The sequence below is a fragment of the Charadrius vociferus genome, unplaced genomic scaffold (assembly GCF_000708025.1).
Source record: "Charadrius vociferus isolate BGI_N301 unplaced genomic scaffold, ASM70802v2 scaffold450, whole genome shotgun sequence".
NCBI classification, from domain to species: Eukaryota; Metazoa; Chordata; class Aves; order Charadriiformes; family Charadriidae; genus Charadrius; species Charadrius vociferus.
In genome coordinates, this window is record NW_009646931.1 from 3471380 (window position 1) to 3489490 (window position 18111).

General features: G+C 38.2%; 1 protein-coding gene across 1 annotated transcript in view; it reads left to right on the forward strand.

Moving 5' to 3' along the window:
- AMACR (alpha-methylacyl-CoA racemase) overlaps nt 1-16773 on the forward strand; it is a 19159-nt gene extending 2386 nt beyond the window's left edge. The window contains exons 3-5 of the mRNA XM_009894720.1: nt 1391-1551; nt 7649-7835; nt 16081-16773. Coding sequence (XP_009893022.1) covers nt 1391-1551; nt 7649-7835; nt 16081-16490 — 758 coding nt within the window. The 3' untranslated portion in view covers nt 16491-16773. The remainder of the gene's footprint in view (nt 1-1390; nt 1552-7648; nt 7836-16080) is intronic.
- Nucleotides 16774-18111: the final 1338 nt, after the last annotated feature.

The following is an 18111-nucleotide window of genomic DNA, read 5'->3' on the forward strand; positions in this document are numbered from 1 at the left end:
GGAAAGAGTCAGTACAGAAACAGTATAGTCCATCGCTACCTTAGATTGTAGTACTTTCTGTTTACAAAAAGAATTGTGTTTTTCTCTGGAACGGATTTAATCAGTAGTATTTTGGTTAGTGCTATCTTCCTGAAATTAAATTATTTTACTTGAAATTGCACAGGTCAAATTTTTCTGCCTATATAAAGGAAATAGGACAAGGTGTTTGGGAGTTACCATTCCTCAAAAATGAGGTCTCGTATCCTGAGTATTTTCCTGATAAGCTTTGGCTTTCTTTAACTAAAACATGGCTTGCATTAGAAACTCCAGATATAAGTTAATATGTTAATCTGCTGGTGCCAGTGATGACCTTTAAGCAGTTAAAAATGAGGTTTTAGTCAGCAACAGGGTTTTATGCTTGCAATACAGGCTTTGGAAACTCCTTCATACTGTGTACTCAGTTGCTTGTACTTTGGAAGTGCAGTAGAACATTAGCCAACTAAACATTGCATCAGAATCATGCAGTTCTCAGGAAGTTTTGACCATGTATGCTGCAAGTCTCAGACCTTAGGCTGCGGGCGTGGGAGCGATTTGATCATACTGCAATTTCTTGCTTGCCCAAAGGGAATCACTATGAGGGAACTACAAAGAGTAAGGTCACAGTAAAGTTCAGGGTGGCAGAGAAATGCTAACAGCTTCAAAGCTCCATCTGAAGTAAACTGACTTAGCCCTTGCTCTGTTCCTTCATTTCTGCATAATTTCTGGCATAAACATAGGCTCCCTGTGTCTATGTTGCATGCAATCAGAGGTAACCTTTTTGTATTACTCACCCATTCCTCTTATACACAACCTTTTTTTTTTCCAAAGGTAGTTGAAGAGGGAGGATAGGACTGAAGTGCAATTGTCGGTGTGAAATCCTTTGTTATTATTATTAATTTGTGGGTTATATGCACAGAAGACTGTACATCTGCATTTTTACTTTAAAAGATTCAAAGAGGAACAATTTACCAAAGTTGCTTTGAGGCATGTTCATAATGCTTATTGAATTCTTATGGGGAGGGTTCTATGCATGCACAAGGTACTAATGTAGAATTACTGCGCACAAGTTTTTTTGGGATGGAATTTTATCCCTATATAGCCAAATTATCAGTGGTTTATCTGTGAGACTTTTTTTAATCTCTTTAATTAAATGCATCTTCATAATATGATTTCATACATTCTATTATTTTGTGAAGTAAAGAGTAACTATTTGCTAAGACGCAGCTGAGTAGAGACAGAAAACTGTTGGTAGAAGTTTGCTTTATCCCTTGTTTACTTGCGTAGACTGAAAAGAATGACTCTTCCATTGTAGAAATGTAGAAATGAATGTTTAATTTTATACTTACATTTGCTTTGTTTGCTCTGCTGTCAGGTGTGTTGTCAAAGCTGGGTAGGAAAGATGAAAATCCTTATGCACCCATAAATCTTCTGGCTGATTTTGCTGGCGGAGGTGTCATGTGTGCACTGGGCATTGTTACAGCCCTTTATGAACGTAACAAGTCTGGCAAAGGGCAGATCATTGATGCAAGTATGGTAAGTTTGGTCTCAAGGAAGGTGGGGTTTCTTAGGTTTGTTGTTTGGGTTTTTTCCTACTCTTAAGTCTGTAAAAGGGAGGAAATTGGAGCTATTCATAAGGTTTCAAATTGAGCACTTGGAAAAGGGAAAGTAAGTAATCTCATAAAATGGCTATTGCTTTGTGTGCAAGCAGTTTTCACATATCACTGTAGCCTTAACATCCTTATGACATGGGGGACATAACTGCAACTCTCCCCCATGCCATTCCTTGGCTTTCCCTTTACCAGTCTGCCTTCTTCAAAAAAATACCAGTTGTGTATATTTGATGAGTAAGCTTGATGCATGGAAACAGGGTGTATAATAAACAATTAACATCATGCAAACAGAGCAGAAAAAATCATGATGCTAATAACGTAAAGAATTGCATTAGCTTTATCCAAAATACATCTGCTTATGAATTTGTGTCAGGTTATGTCTTACTAGACACTGTTCCCTCAAATAATTACACTGCCATAGATTATTGCCAAGAAGTCACTTCCAAACATTGCGTTAAGGTGCTGTAAAATAAATGAAAGGCTAAATTAGCTTAATAATGAATACTATGGATTTTTTCACTGCAAGGCCACCCACTTAACAGAGAGGAAAATACATACTTACATTTATCCTTGAAACCTACATTACCTGCAAGTGTTTTTTCTCTCTCTGTCTCTCTCTTTTGCTGTTTTTCTCTTTAAAGAGTGTTGCAATTAAAATTTGACTTCCCTTCAAGGTGGTGTGATACAGTGAAGGCTGTGATTTGGACTTAAATATAAATTGAAAAAAAATATATTAATTGAAAAAAATCCCTTTGTTGAAGAGGTTTTGAAGGTAGAAGAATCATAGAATCAGAGAATCACAGAATGGTTTAGGTTGGAAAGGACCTTAAAGATCATCGAGTTCCAACCTCCCTGCCATAGACAGGGACACCTCCCACTAGACCAGGTTGCCCAAGGCCACGTCCAGCCTGGCCTTGGACACCTCCAGGGATGGGGCCTCAACAACCTCTCTGGGCAACCTGTTCCAGTGCCTTACAACCCTCAAAGTAAAAAACTTCTTCCTAATGTTTAATCTAAACCTGCCCTCTTCCAGTTTAAAGCCATTCCCCCTCGTCCTGTCACTACATGCCCTAGTAAAAAGTCCCTCCCCACCCCTCCTGTAGGCCCCCTTAAGGTACTGGAAGGCCGCAATAAGATCTTCCCGGAGCCTTCTCTTCTCCAGGCTGAACAGCCCCAACTCTCTCAGCCTCTCCTCATAGGAGAGGTGCTCCAGCCCTCGGATCATCCTCGTGGCTCTCCTCTGGACACGCTCCAGCAGGTCCATGTCTTTCTTATGTTGAGGACTCCAGAGCTGGATGCAGTACTCCAGGTGGGGTCTCACGAGAGTGGAGTAGAGGGGCAGGATCACCTCCCTTGACCTGCTGGCCACACTTCTTTTGATGCAGCCCAGGATCCGGTTGGCCTTCTGGGCTGCGATTGCACACTGCTGACTCATGCTGAGCTTCTGGTCAATCAACACACCCAGGTCCTTCTCCTCAGGGCTGCTCTCCAGCCATTCCCCACTGAGCCTGTATTTGTGCTTGGGATTGCCCCGACCCAGATGTAGGACCTTGCACTTGGCCTTGTTGAACTGCATGAGGTTGGCTTGGGCCCACCTCTCCAGCCTGTCCAGGTCCTTCTGGATGGCATCCCTCCCCTCCAGCGTGTCTACCTCACCAAACAGCTCGGTATCATTGGCAAACTTGCTGAGGGTGCACTCGACCCCACTGTCCGTGTCCGCAACAAAGATGTTGAATAGTACAGGTCCAGTACTGACCCCTGAGGAACACCACTCGTCACTGCTCTCCACTTGGACATTAGAACAGCAAGAGTTGTTAGCTATCTTGACTTGAGTAAGTTTTTGACAAATTCACATAACGTTCTCAGAAGCAGGCCACGGCATTATGGTCTAGATGAAAATTCTATGGGATCGGTGCAAAACTGGTCTAATGTTTTTACCCTGACAATAGTTATTAGTAGTTGATTGTCAAAATGAAAAACATATCAACTGGAGCTCCGCAGACTTCTGTTAGTTTTTTCAGTGTTTTCTCCAATAAGATGAATGATGGATGAGCAATTGTGTTTAGTAAGTTTACAGATGGTATGCATGTGGGAAGAACTACAAGTATGTTGGATTAGGGTTGAAAATGACCTTTTCAAATTGGAGAAATGACCTGAAAAAAATTGGCTGAAATTCATGGAAACCACTGCTCTGTAGTTCTCTTAGGCAGAAACAATTAGCTGTACAAATGCAGTATGTGAACAATTGGCTGAAGTACAATCCTGGGGGTTTGTAGTGGTCACAAGCTGAACATGTGTCAACAATATCATGTTGTTGTAAAACACACACACACACTGTATTAGAATGTATAAACAGGAAATAGAGCCAACAAAGTTTCTGAAGTAATTCTAATCTATTCAACATTTATAAGGCCTCAGGAAATTACTGTTTCTGACGCTGGCCATCATCTTTCCAAAAGAAATCACCAATTTGAGGAAGTCTGAGAAACACAACAAAAATGATCGTGAGTCAAAAAATGTGACCTACAATGGAAAATTGAAAGAGTTTGTATATCTGTGAAGCAAACATGGTGGAGAATTATGACAAGTCTTCAAATATTTAAAATGATATCTTTTGTAGTTTTGAGTATTACTTTATTTTCACTATTCATACTTTAAGTCATTAAAAGAAGTTATTGCGAGAAGAGTCAATGTAAGTCTGCTAATGTCCCAATAAGATCTCTGGCTGATAGGGAATGGAATGTGTTGTGGGTTTTTGTGGTTTTTCTTAAGCCCTCAAAGCTTCTCTCAATTTTTTCTTGTCTCATGGTTGTGGAATTTACAGTTCACTGCTGATGTTCCTGGTGTCCTGGGAAATGGATGGAATATTGTCTAGTATCACTGGATGTACTTTACCAGGCGTTTTGTAACGTTCCTTTCATTTGAACAGACTTTCAGTGAGACAGTTGATGAAAAACATACATGCATAATCAACAGCAAAGGCAGTTAAATAGACTGGGTTGATGAGCCTGTTTTTACATCTCATTTTGTTTCATGGAAGTAGATATTTTTAAAATCACACTACTGCAGCATTTCAGTTGACATTTTGTTTTAACATTCTTTTTTATTTAATAGGCCTCTTACTTAAGGTGCTCTGTAGTTTAGGTAGTCTGAATATGTTAACAACTCTGACACATGGTGGAATTTTCTACAGTAGAAAAGGGAAAATGTGTCCTCAGGATTACTCTTACTAAATTTTCATCTTACTTCATCGATTCTTTTACTGACCACTAGTTTGTTTTTTCCTTTTATTGCAATGTCTATTTTTCTGAAGCCATCTAAAAATAAAACGAATTATTTCTTGTCTTTGAGGTTAGTAATTCTAGATCGAGATCCAGATTTTTGTGATAGAAGAATTTGTTATTTATCTTTTCTTTCTAATTAGTATGCTGAAAGGTGAAAAATTATCATCAGTAATATACACACGAGGAACTCCTCTTATTAGTGAAACTAAAGTCATACAAAAAGAAGGTAGAGAGGATTAGGCCAGGGGTTAGATTTGCATCACCTGTTCACAGTGTCCAGTGTTATTGTTGCTCTGCATAAAAAGTAGACACTGGGTCCTGCATTTCAGCTGTCTGCCTCAGAAGAATTAAATGCCTTGTCTGAATTGATTCATGTTTGTTGCTGTCTCTTCTCATTGACTCTATAGGGATCATAGGTATCTTACAGGGAGCCTGGTAGTTCCCGTGTGCTGAGCAGGTTGTGGAGCAGACACCGCAATATGATATGGTAGGCACAATTGTACATCTGTGCTATTGTGCCACACTGGAATAGAGGCATTTGACTCAAGGCCACTCTTTAAGTTCACTCCAAATTCAGACACAGAGCCTTCTGCTGATGGTAGGCATCTGACCAAGCGTGACTCACTCTTTTTGAAAAGACAGCCACAGGAGAGGATGGTGGTAAATCACTTGCATAATAGTCTCATGGCAAGAGCATTTAGCTGTCCAACAGAAGACTGAAGTTACAGTTTTTTTTCAGCCTGGAAGTATTCAAAACCAAAACTCCCACATCCTAGAGGCACTCCTCAGTCACAAGGGTGAAGATTAGGTTGGTGTGGATTCTTTCTCAGTTTTGTTTGATCATTTCACTCTTCAGAAGGAGCAGAAGACATGCAGAGCAGACAGGTCACCCAATGTGGTGGTGCCTCTGGTCCCTGCTTCAGAGACTGCTGATGCTTTTAGCATGAGAGAGTCATTAAGTGAAATACATAACTCTTTACTGTAATCATTCTGCAATTAGGCTTAAATGGATTCTCCCCATGTTGTCCTTTTCATGTTTTAAAAGAAAGTGACCGCATTAGTGTCTGTGTGGTGTTATTTGAGCATGCCTTTGTAGGTTTGTTGCAGGTGTTAGACCTTTTTACTTGTCTCTGAATTGCAGTGGGCCTCAGGCAGAAGCTAGCTGTCCAGTTGCCCAGCCAGGGATATTTTTAAAGTCCCTATACCAGTCCAAAACAGATGCGCTATTTTATTTTAAGTGTTTCCAGGGTAAGTAGCACTGTAGGTATTGTAAATAGTTCTGTCAGCACCAAAATCTAATTTGCAGTTGCAGCTTATTCCAATATTATCCCCATGTATTATTATCCTTACTTTCATTGGGGTTTTTTGTGTATTTTTTTGTTAATATGAGCAGTGCAAGATCAGATCATTAGTAAAGCAAACACTATTTTTATATCTTTGCAATCATTTTACAAACATGGAGATGAAGGTATACAGTATTTTCTCATATGAAAGTCCTTTAATTGATTTTAACATGTGACAAGTAGGGCAGAAGTATTCCTGTCCTTGTGGCAGGTAGTTGAGAAAGAGGCCAAGTAATACACATTAAAAGAAGAAACCTTCATGACTGCATACTTCAAAGATTTGCATGTTTTAAATTCTTGCTTAGAAAAGTAGAAACTAATAGATCTTTCCACATTCAGTAGCTTTTTATTTTGGCACAATCTCTATGCTTTTCTCTATAGACAATATTAGGTTAATTTTACACAGCTGAAAATGCATGAATCAAAATCACACTCAAAATTATACAGGTTTTTCTCTGTTCCACTGCAATGTGTCTGGCTATATTCTGTTACTGTCTCATCTTCTCTTACAGTTTTTCTAATGCAGTTGGAAGAAAATGGATTCTGCTGGTCAGCAAAACTGTAGGATGTGATTTTGCTTGGAAAGACTAGTACAAGCTTGATACTTATTGAAAGGCTGAACAAACTGAATTTTCGGATGATTGTACTCCACATAGCCAAAACGTTAAGGAGCAAGTTGGAACAGGAATAATCATGTTTTCTACTGCTGTAATTATCAGACAGTTGCCTATTTAGAGATTACCTTGCTATGTCTATGTATCAGCCAGTGATGAGAGTGGAGAATAATTTTTGTTTTAATTTAGTGATGGAGATGAGCTTCCAAGTTCCCATGGTATAAGAGTGCCTTAAGCTTTGATTTTTTTTTTCCTTCCCATTTTCTTCTAAAAATAGCAATCTTATTATAATCAATAAATGGAAAGAAGTTAATGTTGAGATAAAAATTTTATACTTGCAGGACTGGTATGGGCGTCTTGATTTCCAGAGGTTTACAAGGCTTGATGGGTGTCAGATACTTTATGTTTTATAGATCCAAGAAGCTTGTCCCATGATGTAAAATTACTTACGTTCTCTTTGTGAACTTCTAATGATTATAAACTTGCTAAATGATGAAACTTTATGTGTTGAAAGTGTGTTACCAATCTGAAGCTGCATGATTACATTTTTGTTCCTTCTTATTCTCTTAATTCTAGATTATCTCACATATGCATATAAAAAGTAATGGAAGACTTTAAGAAATTAAACTAGTTAAACTGCTTACCAGAGATTTCGCCATTAAAAATCTTAACAAAGGACACATCTGGTAGTAGTTTTTTGATATTTTGTCTTATGTAGAATTAAGGTAATGTGCCAGCTAATTTACTGAAGCTGTTACTTTTTCCTGTAAATCTCCAAGGTAGAAGGCGTAGCATACCTAAGTTCTTTCCTGTGGAAATCACAAAATTTGGGACTTTGGAACAGACCTCGAGGTGAGAACCTGCTAGATAGCGGTGCGCCTTATTATGAGACCTACAAGACCTCAGATGGAAAATTCATGGCTGTTGGTGCCATTGAGCCTCAATTCTATGAGCAGTTAATAAAGGGTAAGTAGCTTGGAGCAATTGTTTCACATCAGCAAAGCATGATTCTTTAATACTTGATTTTGACTCATGACACTGGCTATGTTGATTTCTTTGTAAAAGCCAAACTCTTCTTGAAACTAATCGGGCAGTAGGGGAAGTAGTTTAGTTAACTTTCTTCTTCTAGCAATTAATTTCTTTCTTTTTCATCCCTTCTTCACCTTACCCCTAGAAACTAGACTAAATTACAGGTTTTATTACTTTATTTTATTTGGTGTTTATTTCCATTATTCTGAATATGAAGGATATAAAGAGTTCTCAATCTAATTTTAGTTTCGCTTAATGAGTAGAAGGGACACCAACAAACGATATACCTAAAGTGGATATACCCAGTGTTATGCAAACCACTTTTGTACGTGCATGACTTACATGTGGTAAGTCTTTGCTGACTGAGGGTGGCAGTGGAGTAGCTCCTTTCTCAGTCTCTCTGGTTATTCTGTGAATTGTAGCATGAATATGTGTACTGGGTTTGGCTGGGACAGAATTAAATTTCTTCATAGTAACTTATACAGGGCTACATTTTGGATTTGTGCTGAAAATAGTGTTGATAACACGCTGATGTTTTAGCTACTGCTGAGCAGTGCTTACACAGTGTCAAGGACTTTTCTGCTGCGTTGCCCCACCAGCAAGTAGGTTGGGGGTGCAGAAGAAGTTGGGAGGGGACGCAGCTGGGACAGCTGATCTCACCTGAACAAAGGGATATTCAATACCATATGACGTCACGCTCAGCAATAAAGGCTGGGGGGAGGCTGGCAGGGGGACCACTGCTCGGGGACTGGCTGGGCATCAGTCAGTTGATGGTGTACAATTGTTTCCATTTGCATCACTTGTCTGTCTTGACTTTTATTTTCCTCTCTCTACCCCCCATTTCCCTTTTCCTTACAATTTTTATTATTATTATTTGTTTGTAATTATTAAACTGTTTTTATCTCAACACATGAGCTTCTTTCTCACTTTTACCCTTCCAATTCTTCTCCCATCCCACGGAGGGGACAGGGACTAAGCGAGCATCTCTGTGGTACTTAGTTGCCAGCTGGGGTTAAACCATGACTATTCCTCTCACAGGCAGTTAGTGCCAGCTCAGCCCCAATCAGCTATGTTGTGCTAACAAGACCATAGTCAGTGCCCAGGGCCTGCACTTCCAGGAGTTTTTGAAATTCAGGAGCATGGTGAGATGAAATGAAAGTAGGGGGTTGGAAGGTGTCCCACCTTTGGTGAGCAGGATTCCAAAGAGAGATCTTGTTCTGTACATTTTGGCTTTGTACTCTTGCAACCTGTGGTGCTCCTAAAGTTCTTACACATCTGTAGCTCTAAATGGCTGCTTCTCTGTGTGTCTTATAAATGTAGAATATCCAAATTGGTACATCCTGATATGTGAAACGCATAAGGCAGGCTCCTGGAGTGACTGAGGGACATCTCCGGCATTATGTGCTGCCCCAGATCAGATGTCAGGTTTGGAAGAGCCATGTTCTTGGCTGAAGAAGCTGGTACTTTGTTCCTCATTGTCCTGAGAATAACCTGTTTGTGAACTCCAGTTCTAAGCTACTCGATCTTGAAAAGAAAGGATGGTTGATTATTCCACACTTTGCAGTTCTTTGAAATGTTATTCAATCCCTTGAGATTTTTTTGCTTACAAGAAATGCAGTTGGAGAACAAAAATAAATATAAAGCTATCAAAGTAAAATGTAAGACCTTGCTCTGGAAGTTAGGGAATTTGGAATACCAATAGATGTCTTCAGAGAGAGCCTGTATTAAATGCAAAGGAAAAAAGAAAAGAATAAAGCTGCTTACTCAAATACCCGTATGTTTGGCTTAAAGTGATCAAGCACTGCCCTGCAGTATTCATGCAATTCAGTATTTTATTTTTCTGTAGAGATTAAGTTGAATAGCACTTCCTTCTAAGCTACAGGAGTGGGATAGAATCTGTATTTGTTCAAAAGGAAAACAAATTCTGTAAAGGAATCTGGTCTTGTTTGTTTGTCACTCTTCTCAGTGAACCTTTGCTGGACACTCCAGCATTCTTGTATTTATCGTTGCTATGGGGCAAGACTTGGGCTTTTCTCTCTCAACCAGTCAGCCAGCTTAACTAGAAAGAAGACTCTGATGGATGAATCCAGTGTTCAGGCAGTATAACGTGATCACTGATTGGTTTCTGTCTTATTTAGATAACCCTTCTCTGAGGAAAACACTAAAATTCTCTGTTTTCCTTGTAGTTGTTTCTCAGAAATTTGGAGCATGAAGTTGGAGCAGCAACTATGAATTAATCTGCCTATATTGGGGCACCCATATTAGACAACTTTATTTTCATGTTTGAAAGTATTCCTTATGCTTACAGTGCACAGAAATGGCTTGATTTTAACAGCTGGAGTTTCAAAAATAGTTATTGCGGTAATAAAGAACTGGCGTATCTGTTTGTAAGTAGACAACAACTGCAATCTCGGCTGTGCATGTGTTTCAGTCTGTTTCTGTCATAATTAAAAAATCCAACATACAGACTACAGTCTTTAAGGAAATTTTGCTTTTTGCCTTTAATTGTATCACAAACTTCTCTTGTTTATAGTTAATAATTTTCCTTTCTTTGTTTTGTATACACGTACTGTTTAAAGTGTCACACAGAACTTGAGATTTTTTCTCAATATTGCAGTTAAAATAAGTGGTCTTTCTTCATTGTATTTTAGGTGCATATTATGAATTGTTCAGATTTTCACATAGGAAATGTTTGTCCCCTTCAGTAGTTACGGTGGCAAGCTTTCTGAAGCAACAGTGTACTAAATTAGAACAGCAGATACTTTTTGTGGCTTAGGGATTCTGTCCTTTCTGGGATATCTATTGCAGAAATTCAATTCAGAATTTAAACCTTTGAATGTTATAGGGAAGAAAAAGCTACCTGTGAGAATTGTATTGCTCTTCACAAATCCGAGGAGCTTTGACTGCAACTTCCCTACTTTGAAGTGGTTTTAAAATTGTATGTTCCAGTTATAATTTCCATAATTTTATTTCATACTTGTTTCCTGTAGTTCTGGTCAGTTCTGATGGTGAACAATTTGGTGCTGTTCCAGATAAAATATATTCAAAAGCCACTTTGTGTCTCTCTGTCCATATTCAGAGAGTAGGTTACTTTTGCCACCCCTATCTAATGAGAACACAAGAATATGGGTGTTGCAGATGTAAAGAGTTGGAGATTTAAAGATTGCCGAATTGAGAAGGGAACATGATTCCTGAACCATTTGTCACTGCTTGCAGAATTCTGGTTAGCAGAAGTGAAACTAATTTCCTTTTGGTTTTGGTTCACTTCAGTGTTTCCCTGCAGAATTAGGAACCCTGTGCTGGACCAGAGTGCAGTTAATGACACGGCGAGGAAAGTTCTTAAGAGGTCTGCAGGGGGAAACTAACTAAGTTTAAGAAAATACAGAGTCTTAGTTTGAGAAGATTGTTGGCAGGGAAGATTAAATTTCTACTTACCACAAATTTGTGATTTTTTTTAGAAAAAAGTTTATATAAGAAACCGAAGCTATATAAAATAGATACAGTAAATAATTGCTGTAGTAGCTATAGTATTAGGAATTGTATTCTGGGCTCACTATAGACTGCTTGCTGTTAACAAACATGCTGTAATCCTTTTTGCTTGTATTTATTTTGTTACTATGAAAGTCATACAATAAATAACTAAAATACCTTTGCATCTTATGAAAAATCTGATGTAAGAAATGTGCTACTAATGTTAAGTCTCAATGTTTTGATAAAAAGAGACAGAATGTCTTCCAACTGACCTGTAAATTGCTTCTGCAGGTTTCTCTTATTTTTTAGTAATATGTGCTTAGTAATGCTGTAGCTAGGCTACAGGAGGCCTGCAGAACACAGTAAATTTTGTGTGTCAGGTGAGAAGTAAAGGTTTGGTTCTCCATTATCATGTGGTGTAAATCAGTTACATAAGGTGAACTTAGTATCAATTTACATTGATGTGAGAAGCACTAACACTCATAGAATCGTAGAATGGTTTAGGTTGGAAAGGACCTTAAAGATCATCGAGTTCCAACACTCCTGCCATGGGCAGGGACACCTCCCATGAGACCAGGTTGCCCAAGGCCACGTCCAGCCTGGCCTTGAACACCTCCAGGGATGGGGAGCTTCTCTGGGCAACCTGTTCCAGTGCCTTACCACCCTCAGAGTGAAAAAATTCTTTCTAATGTTTAATCTAAACCTGTCCTCTTCCAGTTTAAAGCCATTCCCCCTCGTCCTATCACTACAAGCCCTTGTAAAAAGGCCTTCCCCAGTCAATAAAGTTCTGAACATGTATTTGATAGTACTCCTTTCATACTACTTTGATACTCCTACATTGTGTGACTTCTATTTAAAAAGAAGGAACAAAAACAGGAAGCACTTGAAAAACATAGTTTACATCATTATGAAGGATTTCCACAGGGCTCTCCATTTTGTAATTGTAGAGTATTGTGTGCTGTATTACAAATCTGCTAACATACCAAATTCAATACAACGTTGTTATTAAGATGTGCAAAGTGGGCAAACAGTTTCCTCATTAAATTTTAGACACTCTTAGTTACACATAATGTTAATTTTTATTTGAATTTATTTATCATGATAAGCCTTAAACATTGTACAGATACGGTAGAGGGACAGGTTCGTGTTGCATCTAAACATTTGCAATTGTGGAAATAAAGTATGTAAACTAGGAGTACAGCTATGGATGCTTTTGCAGCGGTGCTCTGATAGTACTCTGGGCCTTTTGCTGAACTGTCACTTTCCTAAAAATGATTTAATTTCAGAAACCTTGAGCAGAGAAAAAATTTACATGGTTACTTTAATGAAAATTTACTACTATCTTGGAATAGTCTAAGGTTCAATTCCCTCTCAGAGTGAGAATGAATTATATTTAGAGAGAGACGGCAATGGCATACACCTTAAGGCTGTGGTTAAGCCAAAATTAAGCATTCCCGTAGATGGTTCTAGTCAGTCATGTTGTGGCAACATAATTTCAAAATTACTGTGCGATAAGCATGCAGTTTTGAAAAGAAAATTGGAAAGTTAAAACAAGAAAATTCTCAACAAAGCTCTGTTAGGGATCCTAAATAATCTTTTAAAATAGTATGGCTGAAACACTCTAAGAAACTCTTCATTTCCAATATACCAAAGCAACTTTGCTAATTTATCTAATGAATTTTATTGTTTTCTCTCTCTTGAAATAGGTGCCTAATTTTACTGCAGTTTGTCTAAGAAGTTCTGTAGAAACAGATCTTTCCATTTCTTGCATTAATAAATGAGGTACAGATATATGTCAATAAAGCTATAGCATTTAAAGGAGACTTAAAGCTATATCACTACAAGGAGACTTAAGTTTTCATTTTTCAAAAGTTGTTATTTCAGAGCTGTTATTTCAAGGCTGGGCTTTTCTAAACAAAAACCCCTAGATGAAAATTTGAACAAAAAAACTTGGAAACAAGTTGTGATTGTTTTACCAGTTATTCTCTGTAAAAGATACTTTGCTTTTGATTATGTTGGGTGAAATCTGTCATCCTGCGGTATCCCAAACAATTCTGTGCTGTGTAATTGTTTCCTTGTTGACTCAGTCACTCCTGCTGTGATTCTGCTTGTCTGCACCACAAATGGTTAGCACAGGCTGGAAAATGAGAAGCTGTGGTGCTTAAATGCTGTCAGTTCATGCTATTTAAAGTTGAAGTCTTCAGTGGTCAGTGGAAAATGAGCACGTAATATTAAATTCCAGGTTCTACATATTGTTCTATTTTGCTAGAGCGTGTACAGTTAGGTTCAGCCAACTTTCCATCTGGCACGATCTTCAAATATAATTGTGTAATGGGATAATGGTAGAGCTCTGTTCATATTGGACTGGCTACTAGAACCCAACCATCATTAATAAGCAAATAAATACTTATGAAACAATGTTTCCAACTGACAAGATTTCATGCACTGAAACAGAATCTCAGTGTGTTGTTAATTAGCTTTACTTACTGTGGAAGGTAAATTTGCCTCATCTCCTAGTTCTTAGGTAAACTATATAGCACTGTTCGTCTTTAGTATTATACTTTGAAGATGAATAGTCAAATTAATTTTGAAAAGCTTTGTTAGCTTCTATTTAGTTATGGATGTTCAACCAGTATGGGTAATCTTCAGCTGGTCTTTTTTTAGGATGATACGAATAGTTACGAAGACTAGATTGTAAATTCAGTGATTTAAGGTGCCCATGACTTGGTAACTCAGTGAGGACTAATGTCTACTATGTAGTAATACTTATCCTGATATTCATAGGTGAAAATGTTTATGTGGGTGTGAAAATGCTTATTCTTTCGATGATTGTTGATTTTCTTCTAAACGTGAACAACTGCAAGGCTGTATTTCTGAGTCTGGAGACTGGCAATTTCCCTGTGTTTTCCTTTGCAGTAGCAGAGTAAGATTTCAAAGCATGTATTCATTTTCAAAGCTACTATTTAAGAATCTTGTGATCAACAGTGAAGTTCTTAAATATCATGATAACTTGGGGGAGACTGTGAGCCCCAAGAAGTGTGCATAGTAGAGACTGTGAGCAGAAAGAAAGAACTTTAAAAGCAGACAAACAGACATTACCTTCCCTTCTTCTCCCCTGTATGTTTCAGTAGCTGTATGTCTACCCCTCTCAGTGATAAGGAAGCTGTAGAAATAGAAGATACAGATTTTTTTTTTTCTGCTGATCTACAGGTAAAGATTAGAGGAGTTCTATGTAAATTCTACCTGTCAACAGGCATGCAGTAGCCAGGCCTGTTAGTTAGCAGTTGCAAGTCAAATCATCAGTCTGATACCGGATATCCAAAGATACAAGAAAGAATGCTCAAAATTAAATGTTTGCAGAACTCCCCATTTACTTTTGGCTTTTACACAGAGCTGATATTTTCATAGCAAATCCTTTTGTTGTTGCTTGTGAAGTATTATGATGATAACTGTTCTCTAGCCTTTCTAGTCTCTCCAGTTAACTACTTTCTTAGCCCTGCTTTTTCTGAATTTTTCCTGCTACGTTCATGCTCCTGATTTTCAAGTTGTGACTGTTTGGATAGCCTTCAATGTACCACTTCTGATTTCTATTTGATATCACAGACTCTGTTTGTACCGTCTCCGTTTTGAAAGTGTGGTTAGATTGCCTTTAATCTTTCTTGTTTCTTACATCCTTCTGGAGATAAAACCTACAAGAAGTGATAACAGTTCTTAGATCTCCTTGAAGTAGAATGGAAGGGTAGGGAGTGCAGAGAGCAGAGTCCATGAGAACAGAAACAGAGATGGGAAACTGGCTTTATAGGAAGATGTAAACTCCCCAATAAGAAGGAAGGCAGTGTTTAGTTAAGGGAATGACCTAGGACTTGCCTAGTTCAGGACATTTTCTATATAAAGTCTGTGTGTCCATCTTCTGCTCTTGCGCCTCAGAAGGGATGGGCGTATTGCATACCTAGGTGGTCGATGCGACGGATCTGGGAAGCAGAGTTCTTAAGCGGTTAGTGACTGTAAGGGCTAAGGGCTGTGGGTTTCACTTCTCCAAAAGAGCAGCAGTGGGCAGTGGGAGCCTGCGAAGTGTGCTGAAGAGGGGAGAGAAGCAAACACCGCTGGAGTCCTTTTGGACTGAGGGAGTCGAGAAGCAGGTCAGTTAGCCTGCAGGCACCTGCGGCTCAGCTGCCTCATGCACACTGAGCCGGGGATATCCATCCACACCACCTTCTCATCTGTGGCACAGAAATAACCCAGTCATGCTGGACACACTGTGACCTGCTGAATGTCCAGCTCTGGCGGATGTACTGGCTTCTATGAGATAAGTATATAGCTATAGTCCAAGACCCATTCAGCAGAGTTTTGTGTTGCTACTGCCAGGTAGAGAATTCAATATCTATTCTAGAAAATGTTTTCAGGACAAAATGTTATCTCCAGGCAGCTGCTGCTCTTATGAAATGTTTATACAGATGTTTATTACATGTACTTATTTGAAAGGCTGTGGCTGATGCAGTTTAGTCTAATTGCAAGTAACAGAACATTTTATTCTTCTGCTCCCTGCCCCTCAATCATAAGTATCATAATAAAGTTTGAAGCCAGTTTTAATTAGTATGCTCTGCTGTGTTGGACTGCCTGCAAAATACTAGCTTCTTGAGGAACATACTTAGTTGTGGGCATTACTTTAATTTATCTAAGCTACAGTTAAACTTTGCTTTTCTACTTTCAGGTCTTGGGCTAGATTCAGATAAACTTCCCAGTCAGCTCAGTTTCTCTGACTGGCCTGAAATGAAGAAAAAATTTGCATCTATATTTGCACAGAAGACGCAAGCTGAGTGGTGCAGCATATTTGATGGTACTGACGCCTGTGTGACCCCTGTTTTATCTTTTGATGATGTTGCCTTACATCAGCATAACAAACAAAGAAGTTCTTTTATCAAAAATGATCAGGAAGAGATAAGTCCTAGACCTGCTCCTCTTCTATCAAGGACCCCTGCTGTTCCGTCGCTTAAAAGAGATCCTTTTATAGGAGAACACACGGAAGAGATACTTCTAGAATATGGATTTACTAAGCAAGAGATTAGTAAACTTTATTCTGATAAAGTAGTAGAAATCAGTAAACCAAAAGCTAATTTATAATCTCTTAACTATACAGATCAGAAAAACTTCAGGCTGATACAGTATATTTTTATGCATTAAAATTGAATTATATGATAAGTCTTTGCGTGATATCTCTTTTAATTTTTTTTTAATTATTAAAGTTTTAAATTTACTTGAAAATACTGGGAGTTATGTACTTATGTACCTCGATGGTCTGCAGTCTAGAAGGACACCAAAATTGTGTTCTGATGATCTACGCAGTTTGATTAGTAAGCAGCTGTAAATGCTCAAAATGTTTCTTTAAATATCATATGCTGTGAAATCATAGAATGGTTTGGGTTGGAAGGGACCTTGAAGATTATCTAGTTCCAACCCCCCAGCCATGGGCAGGAACACCTCCTACTAGACCAGGTTGCTCAAAGCCCCATCCAGCCTGGTCTGGAACAATTCCAGAGATGGGGCATCTACAGCTTCTCTGGGCAACCTCTTCCAGTGCCTCACCACCCTCACAGTGAAAAATTTTTTCCTAATATCTAATCTAAATTTACCCTCCTCCATTTTGAAGCCGTTACCCCTCGTCCTATCACTACATGCCCTTGTAAAAAGTCCCTCCCCATCTTTCCTGTAGCCCCCTGTAGGTACTGGAAGGCTACTATAAGGTCTCCCCAGAGTCTTCTGTTCTCCAGGTGGAACAGCCCCGACTCTTTCAGCCTGTCATGTTTGTTTCTTTTAATTCTTGGTTACACCGTTGCTTTGTAATATATGTTGGCATTACATGAAGGCAATACTTTTCATAAAATATAGTTATATTCTTCCTAAACAAGTGATTGTGTTGTTTACTCACAGATTAGAAGGGAATTTTTTTCTCTATCTTATCATATTAATTCATTTGCCTTATCATGCCAAAACAATGATCAAAATAATGCTGTTTTGTTCTGTGCTGCTGTAGAGTTATTATCATAAAGTAATTCTATTTAATAGCTTGACTACATTTTCCTAATGCAGTTTCCTGATTGTATTACATTTGGAGTTTCAGTTTGCCTGGAGAATTGCTTCAGAACAAAATTTTTTATTTTAAAATAGCTGCCAAATATTAGTCCTTTCCTCTATTTTTGTAAAAACAGTAGTCAAGGTAGCTGCACAGGTTTTAAACAGTGATTATTCCATGGTGGTTTTCATTTCATTCAAAATTAAACTGTCATTTGAAACAGTCTCCTTGAATGTAAAAGAATTTTGCTTTTAAAAAGAATTAGTTCTATGGCCTTAATACAGTTTCCTATAGTCTAACATGTCAGGAGTTATAAGAGGTTGGGGTTTTTGATAATTTTGTCAGAGCGTTTACCTTGCTGAAGATCAGTTTGTTGCATACAAAGACTTCCAAAGCTGAAATATACTTTAGCTCATTTTATTTCTGTCATGCCAAAATGTCAGCATTATTACTATAAAAAAACTTTTACATTCTACTACATAAACACATGTCTGGAAGCAAGAATTGTCTAGTAGGTTCTGACAAATTAGATAAACAATCAGCAAAAGCATCTTAAGTTTCCAACTGATAATCACTCTAATCTAAATTACTGAATATTATACACCTTAACAGTAATATTTGATTATATGCTTAGTCCCAAATGCATCTGATTGTGTTGGAGAATGATAAACG